General features: G+C 39.3%; 1 protein-coding gene across 1 annotated transcript; it reads right to left on the reverse strand.

Moving 5' to 3' along the window:
• Positions 1–21,296: 21,296 nt before the first annotated feature.
• On the reverse strand, positions 21,297–21,860 carry LOC142167232 (uncharacterized). Its single transcript, XM_075227390.1, has one exon. It carries the CDS (start codon positions 21,858–21,860, stop codon positions 21,297–21,299), a length of 564 nt encoding a protein of 187 aa, XP_075083491.1.
• Positions 21,861–25,732: the final 3,872 nt, after the last annotated feature.

A 25,732-nucleotide genomic window follows, 5' to 3' on the forward strand; every position in this document is an offset into this window, starting at 1 on the left:
TTGGAAACAACACAACAAAACTTGTAATATGCATGACACACACAAGAAGGTCACACCACTACACAATTGCCATCAATAACAATGCCCTTAGGCCATCACAAATCATCCTCAATATAAGCCCCCTTGTCTCCCCGCGTGCGCAACAATAAAGTAAATGCCCGCCATGTCTAGCCACACGTGCATAATAATTATCCCACCTTGTCTCGCCACATGCGCAAACCCAACATATATAACCCTCCTTGTCACACTGCATGTGCAATTATCAATAATAACAATAGCACAAACAACTCACGTGAAAACACCCTGACAAATCCTCTCAAAAATCCCACATGTGCCTAAAACATAACAACATAATGTAACAACCCATACCACATGTGCCCATATACCATAATGTTTCCATAACAACAATTCTAATACGACAACCAGACATAGCCCATGGCTCAACAACACCGAGTACACCAAGAACAACAACAACACAAATATACGGCAAGTAAAGAAACACAAGAATTACAACAATACAATAAAATGAAAGAATAAGCTTGACAATGAAAGACATAACTAGTAATAACGACTTCAAGAGAGAGTAGTTCAACAATAAGAGAGATAACATGTAACAACGACCTCAAATACGAATAAATCAACAATGGACGAGATAACATGTAGCAACGACTTCAAATAAGAATAAACAACAATGGAAAAGATAACATGACAATAAAAGAGGCAACAACTCCAAAGAAAGCATATGTGAGTATATTTGGCACAAAATATAGAACATGAACCAATAACTTCAAACAAAGCATATAAGAGTAAATTTAACAATGGAGGATATAACCTAATAGGGAAACTTCAATTTAATGCACATAAGAAACATAAAAGTCTAAACCGGTCAAGTTTCCACATATAAGGTCATGTACACACTTGTCACCTCGTGTACGTGTCATTCACATAGTTCAAATAGTGCAATCAAATCATTCCATACGGGGTAGTTCCCCAACACAATGTTAGGCAAGATACTTACCATAAAAGCCCTCAATCAATGCTCAAAAATAGATTTTCCTTTATAATTCACCTCCGCTCAGCTCAAACCTAACCAAAAATCGACTTAGTAATATCAGATAACGTAAAAGAAACCAATTACAATAGATAAAGATATGATCTTTACACAATTCCCAAAAAGTCCACAAAAGTCAACCCCGGGCCCACCCGATCAAAACTCGAGTCCAAATGTAGATTTCGACTACCCATAACCCCACAATACCATATATGTGTTTTATTTCAAAATCCGAGTCCAATTCGACACTCAAATCCCAAATTTTAATTTTTCAAACCATAATCAAAATTTCCCAAAATTCCTCTTTGATTCTCATAATTTTGATGTTAAATCTAAGATATAATCATTAAATATAGTTGAAAGTTGAATAGAATCACTTACCCAATATTAGTAGATGGAAATTTCTTCTCCAAATCGCCTCCCAGCTTCTATGTTCAGTCGCAGGTGTCGCAAATACGACGTGGGGTTCGCAAATGCGAACCCCATAATGCGAAAAATGATTGCAAAAGCAACATCTATCAACGTCCTGCTGATGTCGCAAATGTGATGAAAAGTTCGCAAATACGAACATGAAAAACATCGCAAAAGCAATCAAGATGACCCCCATCACAAATGCGACTCAGCCTAGCCGAAGCCCCCATCACAAAAGCGAACATTTTGTTCTCAAATGCGAACCAGACAGACCTCAGCTTTTATGGAAAATGCGATGTCGCACCTCGCAATTGCGATATCACATATGCAAACTTAGTCTCGCATTTGCAAGACCTGGGGCATATGTGCAAAACCAGTGAAGCTAAAATTATTCAAAACACTCTGAAACACGTCTGAATGTCACCCAAGACCTCGGGGCTCTAAACCAAACATCAACCCAAGTATTGAAACGTAATACGAACTCACTCGCATGATAAAAATACCAAAATAACTTTTAAAACCATGAATCGGACAACAAGCTGGAGTTATGCAAAATTCCTCACCGACCGATGGTGGAAAACCATCGGAACAACCTCTAAAAATTCCCTTCGAGTTGCGGACAATCCCCACCAAATAATTTCTACAAAATCCTTCCCAGCGGCTACAGAATCGTCACCTGAAGCAACTATTTGCTCACCACTAGAAGACATAGCTGCTAACCAATCCATAGGTCAAGGCATCGTGAGAATACTTAAGCTCGACCACATGCAAAAAATAAGTGCTGGTCTATCTGAAGAAGTCACCGGAGGTAATGCTACAGTGGAACAAAATGACCACATCAGAAGTGAATCGACCATGAGTAATTAGGAGGAAAGGCCCAAGTCAATCTCCCCAGATCCCAGCCGGCAAAACATCACGATTCTTCAAAGAATCACCCCGGCACAGTCTAGCAATCCAAGTGCTCGACAAAATGCCACAGTCACCAATGTAGGACAAAACGGAGGAAATGATGCTAATGAAGAAGGAGGAAAACACCAATGGCCTGAAAGTCAAGAAAATATTGTGCCAAAACTCCCAAATGTTCAGATGACAAATAATGGAATTCAAAGGGATATACGGGAGTAGGTAACTAATTCTAAGTGTAAAACGATAAGGAGTGTGTAGAACCAAACAATCACAAATCTTCTATAGTACCAAAAGATAATGAACTTAATCAGTCTTCAGCCAAGGCTAATCAAGGCCCTACTAGTGATGAAAATGAAAAAAACAACCAGATAAAAAATACACATTAAACTTGCTTATGATCAGATACAGCCAAAAGTATCTGCAAACTTTGATAGACCTTCTAAAATCATAAATCCCAAATTACCTAGCCACGATCCTATTGAAGTCCCTGATACTACCCTCACACATGTCACACATTCAACAGTCCAAATAAAAAAGCCCCAAAATCCCATTGAACAACCACTCCCCACTGTCACTCACTCATTTACTACCAAAATAAGAGCCAAACTTGCTGAAGAAAGAATCCCTATTAAGTTCACACCCACAAAAATCACCACCAAACAAGAATTACCAGCAGTTGTCTTCATAAAGGAGGATTACATGATCAAATTGGCTACCAGATACCAATACACTATGGTTGGAAAATTTGCTAACACAATTCCCAAAATGGAGGTCATAAGGAGAAGCTTCATAACTCAAACAGAGTTAGTGGGAGGTGTGAAGATTGTGCATTTCAATTCCAAGACTGTCTACGTAGACTTGGGCAATGAATATGATCATGCAGCTGTATCGAACAAGCAATACATGTATATTTAGGGGCAAGTGATTAAAATTGAGGCCGAGTCTCCATTATTCAATCATAATGAAGACTCACCAATAGATCCTATATGGGTAATCATTCCAGAACTTCCATGGCATTTCTACTACATGGAGATCCTAATCCCTCTCTTATCATCTGTTGGCAAAGCTTTTTTTTAAAGCAAATCCACTAGGCGATGTGCCCAGGGCTATTTTTTTTTATTTTATATATATATCTAACAAATAAAATAACAAATGTCAGGAGGTCTTAAAAAATGCAAGAAATAAACTTTGATACCTACATAGAACCTATTATCAAAGGTAAGTGAGATACTCAGCAATGATAGTACATGATGGATTCTAATGTATTTACTAATAATAAAAAGTAGCCATTGAATCCCATTACATTTGAGATCCAAATCAGTTTGCCGCTGCTTACATAAATAGTCACCTTCCTTTTGGGAGATGCTGACCACTGTCCAAATTGTGGTGGTATGAAACTCCCTCTCTCGCGATTGTAATATCTTTTCTAGTGCCTTTCCATTTCAGCTACTCAATATCTCCTCCCAGTTACTTTTACATATGTAAAAATTACATGTGCCACGCAACATTTTGATTAAATGCATTGTCCAACCATGTACGAGTACACTGTTTTTGCTAACATTTTTGCATGATTTTCTTCTGCTTTCGGTTGTAATCTTTGCATGTATACCACCCTGGGTTGTAATACTAGCATGCTGCATTGATATTTTAGCGCAGTTTGTATCAAATGTGCCCGAAATGTTTTGCCAAAAATTAGCGAGTGTATTGTCCAGACCTGCACAGACCTACTACTTTTGTTTTCCATTTCGTGTGACCTCCAACTGAGTCTTGTTGGAACCTTTGTGTGATGTTGTTTCTGGGATATAGAGTTAATAAAATGCACTGAGGTTTTAGTCCTCAATGCACTCATCGATCCCATTTTTTAGCACCAAAATCCCACATCATAACTGATTATCGTGCACCTAGGCATTAGGTGTTCCTCCTGAGTATTTCTTCTGGTGTGAAAGGTAAGCTGCCTTTTATTCATGTCCATCATCTGACAGTTGCAGCTTACATTTTGGGGCAGTGATTGATATGTGCAACTAGCAAAGAATTCCAGTTTAATCCATTTAAGATCACCCTACCCATCCTCCTCCTTAGGCTTCATGCTTATGCTTACTATTGATCTTTCTTCAAGGGAATGAGCAGTAGGTGTTAATACCACCCTTTGGAATCGTATCAATAAGTAAGGCATGTTCACAGTAACATTTCCTACAAAAAAGAAACCTTCGTTAGTGTAAAAAAGCATCATCATACTCATCTCTATAAGGATTTGAATATGGCAAGTGAGTGTATGATCTCCAGCAGAACCAAATGCACCCTCTGTAGTTTCTTTGATGAGGGCTTCGTGTACATTTCAGTGCAGTTCTGCATATATTTTTGCCTAGATCCCTGTATGTAATGTTGAGGTAATGAAATACATCCACAACACACCCCTTGATCCCATATTTACAAGCCCATACTGCATACTTCTGGACAACATGTTCTTGCATTTCTAGTTTGGGGCAACCCTGTTGTGTAGCTTATAATAAAAGCTACTGAATTCACTATAGGGTCTGGGACATCAGTATGTATTGTATGGAGGTTTGACCTTCGATGCATGAAGGCATTGCTAAATATGATGAACCTTAACCTCCTCTTTAGTTCCTCCACTTCCATGCTTATGCTTACAATAATTGCTCCTTCAAGGGAATGAGCGCTAGGTGCTCATACCACCTATTGAAGTCGTAATATATGGTAAGGCATGGAGACAGTAGCTTCTCATGCAAAAAGGAAAACAAGATTAGTGAAAAATTGATCATCATATTCTCCGCCCATAGGATTTGAACATTGTGATACAGTGTAATCTCCAACTCCCACTTCTTCCTTTCCTCCTCACTCCTTAATTCTTGACAACCTTTACCCTCAAGTACCCTCAAGTAGGTTGTCCTCGTTCACTATCCTCCTCCCTTGAATATCCAGTTGCCAGAATTCTTCACATTCTATATCACCAAAATCTAGAGCATAATTGGCAAGATGGTCAGCCAGTTTGTCCCCTTCTCTATAGATGTGTGACACTTTATTAATGTATCCTTCCAACAGATGCATAATCTCCTCCACCTGATCAGCAATACACCATGGTGGCTTCCAAGATCCATCAATAATGTTCTTTAGTAGCATCAAGTCTGTTTGGATCCATACTTTAGTGTACTGTTGTAACCTACAGAACCTCAATGCTTCTACAATATCCTCTGCCTCTGCTTCTGTATTTGTAGCTTTATTTAATTGTTTTCCTACTGCATAACATACATCTCCAATTCCATTCCTTACACAATATCCAATTGCACTCCTTTTTGGATTCCCTCTAGATGCACCATCCGTATTAACTTTAATCCAATCCTCCCCTGGCAACTCCTAGAAAACTTTGTCAACATTCAATCGTGGGGTATAATTTTCCATCATCAATAGTAACTCCTGCCACCTATGGGGAACATTATGCACTCCTGGGTTTCTTACTTGTATAAGGGCTTGAAGAGTGGATGAAACTTGATAGATCACTCGACTAGTTGTGACTGCCTCCCCATACTTCATGCTATTCCTTCTCTTCCATAATTCCCATATAATACAAGAAGGCAAAGCCTGCATAACAGGCTTAAGTCTAGGACAGACCTTGGTAGTCCAACATTTAGTGATGGCTTGATGCATTATCAACCCCTCCATAGCAATACTTGCCCTCAATAGGAAGTATTTCCATACACTGCTTGCAGTAACGGACGTGAAGAACAAATGATGCAGAGTCTTTTCCTTAGGTTGTGCACAACACCAGCATTTTGAAGGCATGAAATATCCCAGCCTTCTCATAAAATCATCAAGAGGAAATTTTGCCTTCCAAACCTTCCACATAAAGAATGAGATTTTGAAAGGTAAGCCTTTTACCCAAATCATCTTATAAGCTATTCTTGGTTCATCTCACCTTCTCAGATAATCCCAAGCAGTTTTAACACTGAAATACCCTCGAGTTTCCAGCATCCAATAAGGCACATCTAAGACTCATCCATATGAGGAGGCTTAAGTTTTTCCACAATATGTAGTGCATATTCCTTAGGTAAAATCTCCAGTAATCTGTCTACATTCCATGCACCCTCCTCTATCACATCATATATATATATATATTATGAATTGATTCATCTATCCCAAAATCTTGAGGAACAATGAAGTACAGAGCTCCTAATCCCGTCCAGTTGTCATACCAAAAGAGGGAAGATCCCATCTTTGGATGCCACATAATTTGATGTTCAATTAAATCCCTGCACTCCAACATCTTCATCCATGCATGTGACCCTATCCTCCATGGAACTATCACAGCATTAAGTTTCTTGCAATACTTCTGGCACATAAATGCCCTCTAAAGACTTGGCTTAGTTCGAACGTTCCACCACAGTTTGCAGAATAAAGCTTTAGACACATCATGCAATGATCTAAAATCAATTCCACCCTCTTCACATGGCATACATAATGTGTTCCAAGATGCCCAATGTCTATTATTGCCTCCTATAGAACTGCTCCTGAAAAACTGTTCAAATATCTTGTGCAGCTTATTTATAACATATTTAGGAGGATTCATAGCTGAGAGTAGGTGGATGGGCATGCTCTGAAGCACATGAGCAATCAATACTGATCTACCACTTATAGAGAGTAGCTTGCCCTTCCATTCTTGCAATTTATCCAGTACCTTAGAAATTAAACCTTGATAATAATCCATCATCCTCCTCGAGTAGAAAATAGGGCAGCCTAAGTATGTGAATGGAAATTACTGTCTTTAAATCCCAGTGATCTTTTCCACCTTTGTAGCCACCTCCATGCTTGTAGAATGGTGCATATATACAACAGACTTACTCTTGTTCACCAACTGGCCAGATGCACCTTCATAGGCACTCAAAACTTCCATTACTTATTGCAGTGAAGTAGCATCAAATGAAGAAAAAATAATGGTGTCGTCTGTGTATGCCAAATGATTTATTTTAGAAATCCAATTAGGTAAGCCAAACCCACAGAAATATAGATTCAAATGTAAAGCAATAAGCCCCTCGACATTGCCTCAGCAGCTAGAATGAATAGTGTAGGTGACAATGGATCCTCTTGCTTGACACCTCTTGTAGATTAGAAAAAACCATGAGCCTGTCCATTGATGAGTACTGAATACCAATTGTTTGAGACAATTCCAAACACCCACCCTATAAATCTCTCACAAAACCGCATCTTCTTAAGCACTTTGGTCAGAAAAATCCAAGATAACCTATCATATGCTTTTGTCATGTCGATCTTAATTACTACATATGGTCCAGCTTTAGTTCTGAGCCTAAAGTCAGTAATAATCTCCTGTGTAAGAAGCACATTTCAACAATGCTCCTCCCTTTCACGAATCCTGCTTGTTCCTTAGAAATAAGGTTAGGAAGTAACCCCACTAGCTTCAAATGAATCACTCTTGAGATGATTTTATTTGTAAAATTGCTAAAGTTTATAGGCCTCATATCCGAGAATGTTGTCACCTCTTTCTTCTTAGGTAGAAGAACCAGATTTGTGTGTGTCACACATTTTGGTAATTCTTGTCCATTGAAAAATGCTCTAACCATATAAAATAAATCATTTCCAATTATGTCCCAACAAGAGTGATAAAAGCTACCTGTGAATCCATCTGGACCTCCTGCACTGTCTCCATTTAAGCCAAACACAGTTTGCTTAACCTCTTCTTTTGTTGGATGCCTAATCAGATCTGTATTCTGCTCCATGTTAACCAACCTAGGCACATGATGAATGATGCCAAATGATGTAGGACTGTTGTTTCACTAAATTGATCTACAAAAAATTTAACTCCTTCAACAGCCATCTCTGTATCTTCTTCAATCTAGGTACTTTGACTGTTTTGAATCCTCTTGAGATGCAATCTCTTCCACCGACCATTGACTTGAGCATGAAAGACCTTAGTGTTCCTATCACCGTCTTTGAACCAAGCCATTCCTGATTTTTATTTCCATAATTCTTCCGCCAAAGCAAAGAATCTGATCAGCTCTGCCTGAACCTTTTGTAATCTCTCTATATTCATCTGTGTAGGACTAGCTTCAAACTGCGCTTCATGCACCATAACAAATTCCTCCAAACTTACAATCTTTTGAAATATATGACCATATGTTGCTGTACTCCAAGTAGACAATGCCTTTTTTGGCTTCTTTAGCTTGTAGTTGAACATGATAAATGGATTTCCACTTAACTTTACATGCCCGTTCTCTCTTACAACCTCCTTAAATGACTCATGTTTGACCCAAAAATTAATAAACCTAAATGGTTTGTTCACCGGATTAGCCTCAATATCACACTTCCATAACATGGGACTGTGATATGAGCCAATCTTAGATAAATGTGTTACTTCCAGTCCTGGAAATGTTTGCTGAAATTCAACATTAGCCAGACATCGATCAAGCCTCTTGAAGATACAATCATCCTCTGCCCTCACATTCCACCAAGTAAAAATACTACCTTTGAACCCAATATAAAATAAGTTGCACGTATTGATGCAATGTCAAAAGTCATCAATTTCATTTAATGACACTGGCAGTCCCCCAAATTTTTCTTCCTCATCCCAAATTACGTTAAAGTCTCCACCTATAATTTATGGAACATTCATGTCCCTAGCCATTGCATACATTTAATCCCATAATTCTATTCTCTCAATAGCATCGCATTTAGCATATACCAATGTAAGAATTAGTTTTACATGTGTTTCAGTATGAAATAATCTTAGAGTCAGTTGCTGCACCATATCATACATAACAGTAACATCAAACACCTCATCAATGAATGCCCAAATCTTGTTTGACACATTTGCAATTGTTTGCAGAAAACAAATTTTTCTTCTGTATCTCTCCAACATTTTTGCTTGTTGCTTTGGCTCCATAAGTCCTATAAATTCAAAATGGTGCTGCCTATGCATCTTAATAAGCCTCTCAAAAGCTTGTTGAGTATTCACAGATCTAATATTCCAAATAAGTGCATCCATTACTAAATGTTGGATTTAGTTAGGGTCCTCCTCGTCTGTACACCACCTGTAGGCACATCAGTGATATCTTTAGGTTGCTTCTTTCTTCCTTTTGCAGTTGTTTTGACCTTGTCAATGTGTCTAGGAGAGAGATCACCTTGTTTAGCTACATTAAGGAAATTTTGAGTAGTTGATTCTTCATCTAAATCATTGCACGGTCTTTCAACTTGATCATCTACATCATTGTCACCTAATGCAGCCATTATGTTGGATTTACGAGGATTAGGAACCATGGCATGTTCCTCTATTTTCTTCTGCAGCTTCAACTGTACAATTTCCAATGGAATAGTACTTCCAGTTTCCACAGGTGGTTGACTACTGGACACCTGCTCATTCCCAGCCTTTACAATCTCCTTTTTATTCATGTTAGCATTCACATTATGTGCAGCAATATCTCCAGTTCCTCCTGGATCAACAACATCCACTCCAATCTGTTCAGGGTCCTCTGTACCTACCCCATCTCTTCCTGTATTCACCTGTCCCTCCTTAGAAATATTCTGGTCTTTGGGATCAATATAGACATTGTTTAGATTCTCTTCATTAGTGATCTTAGCAGTAAGAATGGCATCTCCATTTACACTTTGTTCCTCTTCCTCTTGTTCATCATCAGTTGATTCTTCACTATCTTGTACTCCATCAGGAACTTCATCTTCTTCATTGTCCTCCTCAATTTGATCAGCCCACAGCCTACCTCTACTTTATAGAGCCTTCTCATTCTCCTTAACCGATTCACTCCTTATCTTAGCACCAACAGCTTGTATTTTTTCTAACTTTTTGGCCAACTCTCCTTCCACACGAGAATCTTGTGATGGTGTATCTTGACATGAGGTATTAGTAGCAACTGTATTAGCATTAAAAGTTCTTTGTACCCATTGAGCTGTGGATTCCTTATTTCTAGATTCATCATTCCTTTTCCCATTAGGACTCGTATCCACACACCCATTCGTAGAGACAATCCTAGCTGGGCTAGGATTAAAAACTGGAGCTGCTGGATTTAATTTCCCAGCATTATTAGGATTGGATTTTTGACTTCGTTCAATTGACTTCTAGTTCCCAGTTACTGCAGGCCTTGGACTTTGTTGAACCTTTTCTCCCACAAATACCAGCTGATTATCAGTTTCTTCTTCCTCATATATCACTTCTAAGACTGCAAATTTGTTTCCCATTTGAATTTGTTTATTTACTCCTTGCTCTACTGGCACAATTTCCTTCCCAGTTTTCCTTTGAACTTCATTTTATTTTCCACCATTGTTTACTCTATTTCCCACATGAACCTGTTGCCCTTCACTATGATTTACTAGAACTATTTTTTTTCCAGTATTTCCTTGAGCTTCAGTCTGATTAATAATAGCCTTAACTCGATTGTCTTTAACTTCTTGCCACTGCTCCTTTGAATTACCATCTATATTACCCTCAACCTTACCACTTGACAGAAACATCAAAGGTTGTTGATTACCTTTGTTCTGATCAGCATCATTCATAGCCTATTTAGCATGTCCTTGTCCACAAACAACTCTGGATGTAAGCTCCAGCACTGAAACTCATCATGTCTTTGCAACTTACACGTTTTGAAATATTTAGGCAGCATATCATATTGGATCTTTACCCATTCTGTCTTTGTCTCTCTTGTTGCTTTATTCTCAATATCCATTCTAACCATTTTAGGTAAATCAACAAGAAGATTAACTAGAACTTTCACCCTAGCACAACTAGGTCTAGTTTTATTTATGGTAGCCATATCAAGGTTCAAAGGATTCCCTACAGCTGAAGCTAAGAAAATCACTCCAAGAAAACCCAAGCTATATACATTCCAAAACAACAAAACAATCAACAAGCAGGACCAGCTGCAGGTACAACCACTAACAATCATGCTGTTACTCAGGAGAGGAGTGGTGAACCTGTGATTCATAGTCAGATCACCAATCACAACCTACATGGTAGAAGTAATGATGGAAGGAAGGATGATCAGGAGGTTGTTCAGGTTGAAAATGTGAAGGATCAAATAATCCCTTCAACCAATGTTCAATCAAGAAGTAATTATGATGAAAAGTTTAAGGGAAGGAAGAATGGTCGGGAGACTTCTCATGATGAGAGTCTTAATGAATATACATCATTTGCAACCCTTGATCAATTGACATATTCTTAGTGATAAATCCAAGAAGAGGCAGAAATTGTGTGATCTCCACTTCCATTGAAGGGAATCACAATGACATGACAGTCAAAGGAATAGATCCACAGCCTCCTGAAGATGTGATAACAAAATGAAAGAGTAATCCTAGTCAGAAAAAAAAGAAGGCAAATGAGAAAACAGAAGGGTTCTAGTACACAAGCCGCACCTAAGTACACTTTATTGACTCTAATCCTCAAAGTCTTCAAATGAAGGTCCCATCTGATATTAGGATGAAGGAGTCAGTGCTCACTCCTCATGTTGGGGAGTACTACAGAATGCACATTCACACTCCCAAATAGAAGCCAGAATTCTGATAGCAGCTATAATTCCACCTACTCAGTCTATCCAATGGACTGACCAACATGGTTGAATGGAAGAGGATAAGTATAATCACATACAATCTTAAAATGAAAGTAATATTAAAGAAATGGCAGATGATGAACATAGTGATGATATGGAGGCAGAAGACACATCTAATCAACTACTCAATGCTATCAATGGAGTTTCTTATCTTGAAAATATGGTTGAATCTCATGGCCTGTCACCTAGAGGTAACACATCTTACTCTTTCACTAGAAGCAGAGCAAGCAGTTCTAAAGTAACACCAAAAATACCAACTATTAAGCAATTTTTATGATTTGTACGATCATATGGAAAGCAAGAGGTATCAGAACTAAATGGGCCATTGAAAGACTCAAAACCTTGAAGCAACTTCATAAATTATCCTTTATTGTAGTGTTGGAGCCATTTCTTGATGACACTCATCAACCATTATAGACTACAGCTATCCATGCAAAATTCATCTTCCAATGTCAATAATAAAATCTAGGTATTCTCGGATCAAGAATTCACAGGCAATGTTATTGACCAGGATGAGCAATAGCTGACCATGGAGTTACAACACACTGAAGCAGTGGAACCAATTCAAATAACTATAATCTATGCCAAATGGAAAATAGCTCTGAGAAGACCTCTTTGGGAGGTTCTAAGACAGAAATCCATGACATGCACAATCCTATGGCATGTCATTGGGGACTTCAAGGTGATCACATCCATAGAAGAGAAAGTTGGAGGCCTTCCCTACCAGATGAACAAGAGTCTGGAATTTTTAAGCATGATTGAAGATTGTGGTTTTGTGGACCTATGTTTCTCTGGAAAGAGGTTCACCTGGTCGAATGGAATGGGTCAATGCTCAATAGTTTGGAACAGACTAGACAGAGGTCTGATCAAAGATAACTGGTCGATATCTTACCCTACCATTAGCTATCACCCATCTATCGTCAGCAGGATCAGATCATAATCCTCTACTTATGGAGATAAAAGTGAGACCAGACTCTGGTAGAAGATACTTCATCCGGAAGTCTGGGATAAAAAGGTCAATGGCAATGCTATGTGGATATTTTATCAGAAATTTAAAGAAAATTCTGGTGATTTAAGTACATGTTCCAGGCAATAGTATGGGGACATCTTTCAAAAGGCAAAGGAGTATGAACAAAACCTGAAGCAGACTGAGGTGAATTATGCTCAAACAAATGATGATTCTAACAGAGAAGCATATCATGAGTTTCAGTATCAATATGTGAGATACATGAAGTTAGAAGAATCTATCCTGAAATAGAAAACTCAGCTACAATGGTTTACAGAAGAGGATACTCACTCCAAGTATTTTCACAGTCTGATCAGAGGCAGAAGAAGGAAATTGATCATTCATAAAATCAAAGAGGATGATGAATGGATTCCGGGTGATGAAGCTATTGGTATAGCAGCATGCAGCTACTTTCAAAATCTCTTCACCCAAATAGGAGGTGCCATAAGAGAAGACCTATTGTCCTATATTCCTTCCATGATAACAAAGAAAGATACTGAGCTAATTGCTAAGGATCCCACTATGGCAGAACTTAAAGAAATGTTTTCCATGAATCCTAATAGTGCTGCTGGTCCTGATAGAATGAATGGAAAATCTTCCAATCGTGTTGGAATATCTTTAAATTTGATCTATCGAATGTGGTATTGGATTTTTTTTGGTTTGTTACCATGCCAAGATACATGACTAGTGATTGCCTAGTCCTACTGCCCAAGGTGGACTTCCCAAATTCCTTAACATAGTTTAGGCCAATTAGTCTCAGCAACTTTATCAACAAAATCATCTCCAAAGTCATAAACTCTAGAATGGCACCTATCCTTCCTACAATCATTTTTGCTAACCAGACAAGTTTTGTCAAAGGTAGAAGCATCTCGGAAAATATAATGTTGGCTCAGGAGATTATTTATGGGATCAAAAACCCAACATAGGTTCAAATGCGGTCATCAATCTTGACATGGCTAAAGCTTTTGACAGAGTTTCCTGGGGTTTTACCTGCATAATGCTGAGAAGAATGGGCTCCAATGAGATGATCATTGATATGATTTGGAGAACCATGTCCAATAATTGGTACTCGGTCATTATTAATGGCACCGGATGGGTTTTTTCCACTAAACAAGGGGCCTGAAACAAGGAGATACATTGGCACCATCTTTTTTATCATTGGTGCTAAACTTCTATCCTGGATGCTCAACACTTTAACCTATGACCAGTTCTTCAATTGTTTCTACATGGAAAGAGGAGGCCCTCAGATTAATCATCTGAGTTTTGCTGATGACATTATAATTTTTACTTCTGGGGCCAGAACTTCCTTATAGAAAGTCATGGAGACTCTCAGTAGTTATGAAGACAAATTTGGCCAACAAATCAATAGACATAAGAGTCATTTCATGACTACCCCTTCTGCATTCAATAACACAGTGAGAAGAGTACATCAGGTAACTTGATTAAGCAAGAAAGAATCCTCTCTCACATACTTAGGATGCCCTATGTATACAGGTAGGAAAAAAATTGTGCACTTCAATTACATGGTGGCTAAAATAGTTAACAGAATCAAAGGCTAGCATAACAGCTTTCTATCCTATGGAGACAAGGCTACTTTGATTAAAAATGTGTTACAATCAATACCCATACACCTTTTGTCAGCTTTTTCTCCTCATAAAGTTGTTCTAAAACGAATACAAAAACTGTCTGCTACCTTTTTCTAGGGAATGGAGAATGACAAAGCCAAATACTACTGCTCCTCATGGAAAACACTAGCATTCCAAGTGAGTGACGGAAGAATTGGCTTCAAAACAATGGAAGATGTTTGTAAATCCTTGGAGTACAAATAATGGTGGTTATTTAGAACTAAAAAGTCACTTTGGGGAAACTTTATGAGGGCTAAATACTGCCAAATATCAAATCCAATATCTAAGAAGTGGGCTACTGAGCAGCCTCAAACATGGAAATAAATGATGATCAACTAAAAAGAGGTTGAGAAACACATTTACTGGAGATTGCATTCTGGTAACTACAGCTTCTCGTGGGATAATTGGTTGGGAACAAGTGCTCTTGCTACTTATAGAACTAAATGAGGCAGACATGGAAACACTACTGTGGCTCGACTGTGGGAAAATGGCCAACTTACAGGAATTGAACAGAGTGGCTTCAATTCATAAGATTCAAGACATAATGTAAATTCCCATCTACTATAAGCCACATATCCAAGATCAACCCATATGGACTCCCACTACATCTAAAAACTTTACATGTGCATCTGCTTGGGAAGTGTCAAGGAATAAGAAACAACCCAATTTTACCAATAAAATGATATGGCACAAAAAGATCTCCTTTAAATGTTCCTTTTGCCTCTGGAGGGCTGTCAGAAATAAATTACCCTCTTATGACAGGATTAGCTTCTTTGAAAATATTACTGCTTCAAGATGTGTATGTTGTACCATACTTGAAGATGAAACAACAGAACATATCTTCAGTCAAGGCAATCTTGCTAGGATAGTGTGGAAGAAATATGGAAATCCTGCTGGAATTAAAATTGACAACATGCCTCTCAAATTAATCTTAATGAGTTGGTGGCGTAAGAAGAATCACAATGAAGTACAAATGCTAATTTTAGTCACTCTCCCTATTATCATATGTTGGAACCTATGGAAGAACAGATGGAGTACTAAGTATGGATGAAAGGCCTCTTTTATAGCCAGGGTAATCTTCTTCATCAACTCTCATGTACACTTGCTGCTACATACTGACTTCCTTGCTATTAACTGGCCTTATAGATGGGTGAATCTCTACTCTATCATTGAGAATATCCAATATCACATTACTACCCAACATGTTAAATAGACCAGACCGCTGGTTGGTTTTGTAAAATTTAACAGTGATGGGAGTGCTTTGACCAACTTTGTGAGGATAAGTGGTGGTGTTGTTATCAGGAACCACTTGGGAGAATTCATTCAAGCAATTGAATCCCCATTAGGTGATGGTACCAATAACTTGATAAAAACTGAAGCAGCCTCCATGGGCATCTAATAGTGCATTTCTAATGGGTACAACAGAGTACATCTGGAGGCTGATTTTGAGCTACTGATCTATTATTGAACAAGCAATAGGGAGCCTCCCTGGACCATCAAGATGAATTTGTAGAAGTTGAGAACACTTTGTCATCAGTGTGTGGAGATCATATACTCTCATGTGTATAGAGAAGCCAACTCCCCTGCGTATTCTCTGTCCAAACTCAGCTATAGTCTCAATTCACTAACACATTTCCCCAATGCTTCTGATCTACCTCCTCATATCAGAGGCCAAATTTAGAAAGACTTCCTGGGAACTCATGCTTCCAGGCACAGAAAGATTCAAAGAATCATTACAGCACCACAATTGGCCTCCACCACTTCTCCTAGTTATGGTTGACAGAGACAAATTAAGGGGAGCATATCATTTTGTCCAAGTGATCATTATGAAACATCACTGTAGCAGCAGGAGCAGGAATGGTTGTTCAGATGATAAGGCCACCATAAAAGTAGTGCAAATGCAACAGCCATTGATAGTCTGGTTTAAACTAATTTGTTTGCTATTTTGTGCAGGTTCAAAAGACACACTCATAGCATTGATAGGCCTCCAAGGTGTGGTATTAGCACCTGGAGTGCTCAGTCTGTCAGAAGTCTATCAATACTATAAAGAGTGGTGGTCTCTGAAGGCCTCATTTACAACTAACATTCAATGTAGACAACAGAAGATATCATACTAGCAACCACCAGCACAACACCCTAATATCATTGCACCATCAGCAACACTTCTCAATAGCCCTACTCCATTTCAACACTACTATAAACCCATTAAGATGTCCATCTCCATAGCCAACACCTCAAACACCACACTAGATCTCAGAATCCATAAGAACCTGGGATTAGTATACACTCCAACAATTCAAGGACAGAGGAAAAAAAAATCACATCTCTCATTCCTCTTTCCTCCTTGCACACACACAGTTAGCCTTACCTTCTAAAATGCAGATGGAATTTGTTGGTCACTATTTGTTAACCATGCTTTCTCGACATTAGAATGTGGTGGTAACAACTTGGTAGTACCCCAACATCCAATTGCCCAATACAGAAGCTACATCAGTGAGTTAAAATTGCAATAGCCCTCATCTCAGATCTATGGATCATCACAAAATTGCAGTTATAGTTCACAATCTCCATTAGCACTAAGAATCCACAAGAACCTAACAACAATGCCATACTAATTCTCCCACGGGATTGAGGACATTATTACCCAAAGCCTACAGCAGTCCTCTTTCAATAAGTGCAGTACAACAGTAACCTATTCCTGGAAGAAGGGCAATGGTGTTCCTTTACTAAAATACATACCATTTTCTAGGAGCACATACCTTCAGAAACAACCAATCCAAAACACAAGCTGCAGCTCAAAGGCCACACTAACTCAAAACCCACAAGAACCTAAGAACAATGACTTACTCTTTTACTCATGGGGTGAAGGATAGCAATGCTCATAGCCTCTCTATCTGTAGAGTCAGAATCTCCTCCCCTTGAAAGAAGGGTAATGGTGGACCTTTACTACTAACTTGTTTGTTGAATTTTGCAGGTACACTTGACAGGTCTAGATCATTGATGCACTTCCAAGGTGTGGTATTAGCATCCCAGGTGCACAGTCTGTTGGAATTCCATCAATCCTCCTGGGCCTATCTCCATAATCATGCCAATTTGGCACACATACCACATTCATACACTACTGATAGGATCCCTGGGAACATGCTTAAGAGTTCCAACCTATCTGACCACTATGCTATACCATCTAGCAACTCCTAGGGCACCATTACTACACATTCTAGGTGCAGAAAGCATCACACTTGCCCTCTATCATCAACAACATATCATGCCCTCTCCTGTGCATCTAGACGTATTGTTGAAGCATTTTTTGGACGTCCAAGAGGTTACACAACATGCAGCTAATACCACCAATGCAGTGCTCCATCTCTTCCGTCAGGGGCATCACACACAAACAATTCATTGCTCATTCTCCACTGGTCTCCCTTATGCTTCTCTTCAGATTGGCTTTCCTTCTAAGCATTGCTAAAGCTATGATGAAGATAAGTTCCTTGTGATACAAAACTACTCCCCACTCATGGTTGTACATCTGTATTTTGTCAGTTTACTTGGGGGTAGTTAGTTCAATATTTAGGTATAGTTTCTTCTGTAAATGAAAAGAATCCTTCAATCGCATAGTTGACCTAGGTTTCTTTTATTTTTGGGGTCCACTTACTAACCCAATATGGAAAGGCATATGACACCATTTTATAGGTCTAACTTCACTCAGTGTGCAGGATTTAATGGATTCTCACTTTTGGACAATCAATTGGATATCCACCATAGTCTTGGAGTAAGGTTCATGTCCCCCTCCGTGGTTGTACTAGTTGACTTCATATTTATAAAAACTATCCCCAGGCACAATGCCCAGTGGATTTGACAAAAAAAATGCATGAAATTTACATGAAACCCAAGAACTCCTAAAAACACAACTATGCATCTGATTCCTGACGCCAAACATTGCAAACTGGTTACAAATAGCAAAACAAACCTATTCCAAATCCCAAAATCAAAATTCGAACCCGATAGCCATAAATTCAACCTATAGTCAAACCTAAGGAAACTTCTAAACCTTCAAATTTTCATCCTCCGAGAAAATAAGTCAAATCAACATAGGGACATCCGAATTCGATTCCGGGCATATGTCCAAGTCTAAAATCACGATACAAACCTATCAGAGGCATCAAAAAACCATTCCATGGTCGTTTTATCAAAAGTCAAACCTCGGTCAATATTTCCAACCTAACCTTCTAAAATGAGAATGACTAATCCAAATCAATCCCAAAACATCCGAAAATCAAATCTGATAGCACATGCAAGTCATGATACACAATATGGAGGTACCCATGACTTCAAACCACTAAACTGAACGCTAAAGCTCAAAATAATCGGTCGGGTTGTTACAATAAATATTTAATACCGAATTATTAGTTTAACACTATTAATTACTAATTTCCTATTATATTTATATGAAAATATGTATTGTTAATTATAAAATATATTCACCATATTTATTGCAAATTATCAAGTATAAATAATTTAATTTTAAAAGGGAGGGTCAAAATTGATCGTCAACGACTGCCCCTCTAAACCGGAGATGATGAAAGAGTTTTCAGGCAAAGAAATTGAACTAGACCAATTTTATCCCCACGTTAGGCATGTAATGCAGTAATGGCATATGGATTTGGGAAAGATTATGAGTTGTTAGATTAGAGAATGATTAGGGAAAGATTTACGGAAAGACTTAGGGAAAGATTTAGGCTTTGAATCGCCTACATACCTCAGGCTTAACGAGGATCAAGCCTCATGTAGTTATGAAATCATTATTTGGAAAGGATGGTGCTTGTAGGAATTGACCAAGCATCATGTTATGATGATACTGCTAGACTTGAAGATCTTAGAACCCATAATGACTTCTCGGATTGTAGCTTGATTATGAGACTTGAAAGATTTGACGATTTTGGGTTCTACTGATCGGATTGAATTTGGAGTTTGTCTTCTTGGCTCACTTATGAGTTTGGTGTCCCTCATAGCGGTGTAGCTTGATTTGCTTCTCCGAATAAATTCCACGTCACAATGGTTGATCTTGCAAAAGAAGATACACATATACCCATATATCGTAATGCAAACACATTAAGATATGATGTAAATAATGTAGGAACGATGATGCTTGGATGCCGGTTAGCTGTTATTTGGGATCGAGGCGACGGGATATTTGAATCTGAAGTTTCCGAGATCTAGAACATTATTTGAGATGCTGGGGATAGGCCTTTGAATTTGACTTGACTGTTAGCTGGGTTGTGTATCATTCCATAGCTGTCAGAGTATTAAGTCTCCACGCGATAGGAGTAGTAGACTTGAAAAATATAAATACCTCCGCACGATGGGAGTATCTCCACGCGATGGGAGAAGTTGGCTTTGAATGTATAAACCTCCGCACTATGGGAGTAGATGACTTGAAGTGTAAAATGCATGTTAGCTGCATAAGTAAACGTCAAAACATTTGAGATAAACAATGCAACTATCTAATTGGAATCTCCTATATGGCGGAGTGACGATGTGATCTGTGCGAAATGCTCCAGTTGACGAAGAGAATAGTTTTCTATATACAGGGCTCCGATTGGCGAAGCCAGTAGCTCGATATTTACAAGGTGCTCTGACTAGTTGAGCAAGCGGTTTGCTATATATAGGGCTCTGATTGGTGGGGACGACGAATTGATATGTAAAAGGAGATACATATTTCTTCAACAGAGAGTTTGCTATATACAGTGCACTTCGAATGTATCGGAGACTTGGTTCGGGAATACCTGTAAAGACTTTGGAGTTAGTCCTTAACAATATGAGAAAACGAATTGAATAATGATGGAGGGGTAGGGGCTCCTGAGATTGTAGCGGGTCCGTCATTATTCCTAGTGTGCTCCAGCATCCTTTGATTCTTGTCGGTCGTGCGCTCAAAGAAGAGTTCTTAATGGGGGGTTGTTTGTGTTGATTGCAGGCCTGGCCTTGCCCGGATCTGGAGGATTATGCCACAAAGTTCGGTAAGTGGAAAGATAGATTTTCTAAAAAACATTTCCAAAATTGTTTATAATTGTGGAAAAATATTGTTGTTCCGGATTATGACATGTTTGGAAGTTCCCTTTGTCGTGAATATCGTTTCTGGGTGATTCTATCTAGTTGACGATGATTTCTAGAGATTCCACTAATGACGTAGCTTTTTGTTGTTCTGATCGTGTCATAATATAACAAATGCATTATAAAGGTTTTTCGAGGGTTATGACTGAATCATTTCAAGTGGCCTACGTATTTGAATAGAACCATGTCTGAACGTAGTTTGAGGATGATGAATGAATTATGATGGAATGAAATGGAATGGAATGACCGAGCCTGACTCAGATAGCATACATATCCAAATAGAATTAGGTCAAAATATAATTCAATTACAATAGATGCAAAATGATAAGGAATTAAAATGAAGCAGACGAGTCTAACGCAGACTGCCTGCATACAAAATGTAGTTCAATTACAATAGATGACTGAACTCGATATGGATTGCCTACATATTCCCGCCAAAGGAAATCAAATCGTGGCGTAGTTCCGAATATATACAATAATGATGTTTGGATATTCTATTACAGAACGGTGGAGGGAGACCAGACCCTATGTAGGTTGCCTATGCATCCCACCGTGGGAAGTCAGGCCGAGTATAGTTTTGTTATAACCAAACACTAATTTTGCTTTCTTCAAATGTAGTATCTCCTGATTGCTTCTGAGTTGATGGGTTTTGTGCCGACTCTGCTGTCCATTTCTGCTAGGATACCTCCTCCCGACAATACTCCATGGACCACATAAGGACCTTGCCATTTCATTGCAAACTTTCCTTTGGCCTCTTCTTGATGAGGGAATATCTTCATCAAAACCAGCAGCCATAGTGTGAACTCCCAAAGTTTCACCTTCCTATTGAACACACTGGCCATCCTATTTTGATACAGTTGACTATGACATACTACGTCCATTCCCTTTTTATTGATGAGCTCGAGTTGTTCTTGCCTGACACGTATCCATTCTGCATCATCTAGTTTGTCTTCCTGAATGACTCTCAAAGATAGTATCTCGACCTCTAAGGGGATCACAACTTCTGTGCCATATACCAACATGTAAGGCGTTGCTCCAGCGGACGTTCTCATAGTGGTTTGGTAACCCAACAAGGCAAAGGATAGCTTTCCGTGCCACTGCCTGTGATTGTCCACTATCTTCCATAAGATCCTTTTGTTGTTTTTGTTGGCTGTATCGACCGCTCCATTCATTTGTGTCCAGTAGACTATGGAATAATGGTGGATGATTCTGAACATCTCACAAATTTCCCTTATGAGATCGCTATTGAGATTGGCTGCGTTGTCAGTTATGATTGACTATGGGATCCGGAGTCTGCAGACTATGTTGTTACGGACAAAATCAGACACTACTTTCTTCGTGAAGGTCTTGTATGTAGAAGCTTCGACCCATTTAGTGAAGTAGTTGATGGCTACTAGGAGGAAACGATGTTCATTTGATGCGGCTGGTTCTATAGGTCCAATCACGTCCATGCCCCAAGCGGCGAACGGCCAAGGAGAACCCATTACGGTCAGCTCCTTAGGTTGAATCCGGATGAAATCCACATGGATCTGGCACTGGTGACACTTCTGCATGTAATGGATACTATCACTTTCAATGGTCATCCAAAAGTATCTTGCTCTTAAACTTTTCTTGGCTAGAGTGAAACCGTTCATGTGAGGCACGCATGTTCCTGCATGTACTTCTTCCAGTAATCTTGTTGGTTCTGTGGCACCTACATATCTTAATAGACCCAAGACCAAGTTCCTCTTGTACATGACTTCCCCGTTAAGGAAAAAGTGATTTGCTAGTCTTCTTAGTACTCGCTTCTGACCATTGGTGGCATTCTCTAGGTACTCTCTTCCCCGTGGAAACAGTATGCATGCTGATCTCAAACCTCTATCTCAATGGGGTCGATGTAATTCTTGCCTGGGTGCTGGATCATAGATGACAAGGTTGCAAGGGCATCGGCGAACTCATTCTAGATTCTAGGAACATGTTTGAACTCGATGTTGGTGAACTTCTTACACAACTCTTTTATGCAATGCAAGTATGGAAGGATCTTGACATTCTTGGTGTCCATTCACCTTGAACAGGGTGTATCAGGAAATCAGAATCTCCTAAGACCAAAAGTTCTTTGATGTTTATGTTGACTGCCATCTTTATCCCGGTGATGCATGCTTCATACTCTGCCATATTATTTGTGCAAGGGAACCTTATCTTAGCTGAAGTAGGATAATGCTACCTTGACTCAAAGATTAGGACTGCCCCAATCCCTACATATTTGAAATTTGTTGCTCCGTCGAAAAATATTCTCCACCCTGGGTATGACTCGGCAATGTCTTCTCCTGCGAACAACACTTCTTCATCTTGGAAATATGTGGGGAATGGCTCATAGTCTTTGTCCATCGGGTTTTCTGCAAGATGATCGGCCAATGCTAGCCCCTTGATATCTTTTTGCGTCACGTACACAATATCGAATTCACTGAGAAGAATCTGCTATTTAGCCAACTTTTATGTATGCATTGGCTTTTGGAAGATATACCTAAGCGGGTCGAGTCGAGATATTAGATGCGTGGTATATGCTGGAAGGTAGTGCCACAACTTCTAAGTGATCCATGCCAAAGCGCAGCATGTTTGTTCTAACAAGGTGTATCTGGCTTCATATGGTGTGAACTTCTTGCTTAGGTAATAGATAGCTTGTTCTATCTATCCAGTCTCGTCGTACTGTCCCAACACACATCCGAATGCATTATCCTAAACGGACAAGTATAATAATAGTGGCTTCCCAGGTTCAGGAGGAACTAACACTGGCAGATTCGACAAATACTCCTTGATATTTTCGAAAGCTTTCTGACATTCTTTCATCCACTTTGTAGCAATATCTTTCTTCAAAAACTTGAAAATAGGCTCACAGATTACTGTTGACTGGGTTATGAACCTGCTAATGTGCTTTAATCTGCCGAGGAAGCTCATCACGTCCTTCTTGCTTTTGGGCAAGGGCAGATCTTGAATGGCCTTGATCAATGAAGGGTCCAAATCTATGCCTTTCCCGCTAACGATGAAGCCTAGCAGTTTTCCTGTGGGGACTCCGAATGCACACTTCTTAGGATTCACTTTCAAATTGTACCTCCGCAAGCATTTGAAGAACTTCTTTAAGTCACTCAAATTATTTGCACTCTTCCGAGGCTGGATGATGATGTCTCCATATGTACCTCAATTTCCTTGTGAATCATATCATGAAAGAGGGTTGTCATGGCCCTCATGTAGGTAGCATCGACGTTCCTGAGACCAAATGGCATGAACCTATAACAATAAACTCCTTATGCCGTGGTGAATGATGTTTTCTTCACGTTTTCTTCGTGCATCAGAATATGGTGGTACCTAGAGAAACAATCCACGAACGATTTCATCTCGTGTTTCGCGCAGTTGTCGATGAAGATATGAATATTTGGTAGAGGAAAATCATCCTTTCGGCTAGCTTTATTGAAATCTCGAGAGTAACATATATCCTAATCTTCCCATCCTTCTTTGGTACTGGTACGATGTTCGCCAACCATGTGGGATAATTGGTGACCTTCACCACATTTGCCTTAATCTACTTTGTCAGTTCTTCTTTTATCCTCAGACTCAAATCTGGCCTGACTTTTCTAGGTTTTTCTTGACTGGTAGTCTGGTAGGATCGGTGGGCAACCGGTATGAGATGATGTCGATACTTAGTCTGGGCATGTCATCATATGACCAAGCGAATACATCGATGTATTGTCATAGGAGATCTACCAATTCTTCCCTCTGCTTTGTCTTCAGATAGATGCTCATTTGAGTTTCTTTTATGTCTTATTCACTTCCCAAGTTGATTACTTCTGTTTCTTCAAGGTTGGGCTTCTTCTGGCTCTCTAGCTGCTCGATCTCTTGTGGGAGGTTATCGAGCATCATGCTTTCGTCGTATTCTTCGTAGTCTGGATCATTTTTCTCAAGGGTTTTGTTACATGTCATAATCGTAGAATGCAGGTTTTTATCGATTAGATTACTGGAAAAGGAAAACCAAGTATAAATAAGAGTTAAAAATTGAATTTGCAAAGATTTTAGGAAAAAAAATTCTTTTTATTTCATCAAAAGGAACATCTCAGCGTTCAGAGAGGTAATTGTCAAAAAATTACAGGCATGGTTCATGCCTCAATTGACCATGCATTTTTTCAAAATTACTACAATTCCACAGTACCAAGACTCTCGACGAACCAGAGATGGACTAGTGGTCCAATTCTGTAAGGTCTCTCCTGGTTTGGCATCCCGAATAGTTGGTGTCTTGATATCAGCTTTGCCGCAACATTCCTCAAATCATAGTCATGAACAATCTTCCCATTCCATCGACGATTTAATCCTCTAGTGGTGAGCTCTGACCCGGAACACTCTCTGGTACAAAAACCATCTTCACTGGGTTACCAGTATAAGTCTTTTCAGTTGTAGGTTGATACCCCAAGCCAGCGGTACCCTTCTGCCCTTTCGGTTCAATTGGCTATGTTATCCAATCTTATCGGGCTGCCAGCCCAGTCCCTCGTTGGCACCCATACTTAAACATCTATCTCATTTCCATCTCCGACCTGTACGGTGATTGTATACCATGGTTTTGCTCACTTTCCTCTATTTCCGTTGTTTGCATGATCTTGATTGCATGAAAGGCGTATCTAATCCTTCTATGAAAGGGACCACATGCTCCAAGTAAGATGACTGGCTCCACTCCCTCAGTATCACAATCTCTTGTCAAACCCACTCGAACTTCATACACTAACAGAGGGTGGAAGGAACTGCCCTGCCATATGTATCCAGCGCCTCCCCAGCAACAAGATATACAAAGACGAATGTCCATCACTTGAAACAATATTGGGAACTCAACTGGTCCAATCTGTAAGGCTTAGCAGATCTCTCCGATGACATCTTTCTGTGACCGATCAAAATCCCTCGCTCTTACATGGCTTTCCTTTACTTACCTCAGATGAATACCCAATTCTCGCAGAGTTGAGAACGGTAAAATGCTTACTCCGGATCCTCCGTCAACAATCACTTGAGACACGACTTTATCCCTACA

Source organism: Nicotiana tabacum, chromosome 12 (genome assembly GCF_000715075.1).
Source record: "Nicotiana tabacum cultivar K326 chromosome 12, ASM71507v2, whole genome shotgun sequence".
Taxonomy (NCBI): Eukaryota; Viridiplantae; Streptophyta; class Magnoliopsida; order Solanales; family Solanaceae; genus Nicotiana; species Nicotiana tabacum.

Coding starts and splice junctions, on each gene's coding strand:
- LOC142167232 (XM_075227390.1), bottom strand. CDS start 21,860: ATGAATGGAGCGGTCGATACAGCCAACAAAAACAACAAAAGGATCTTA.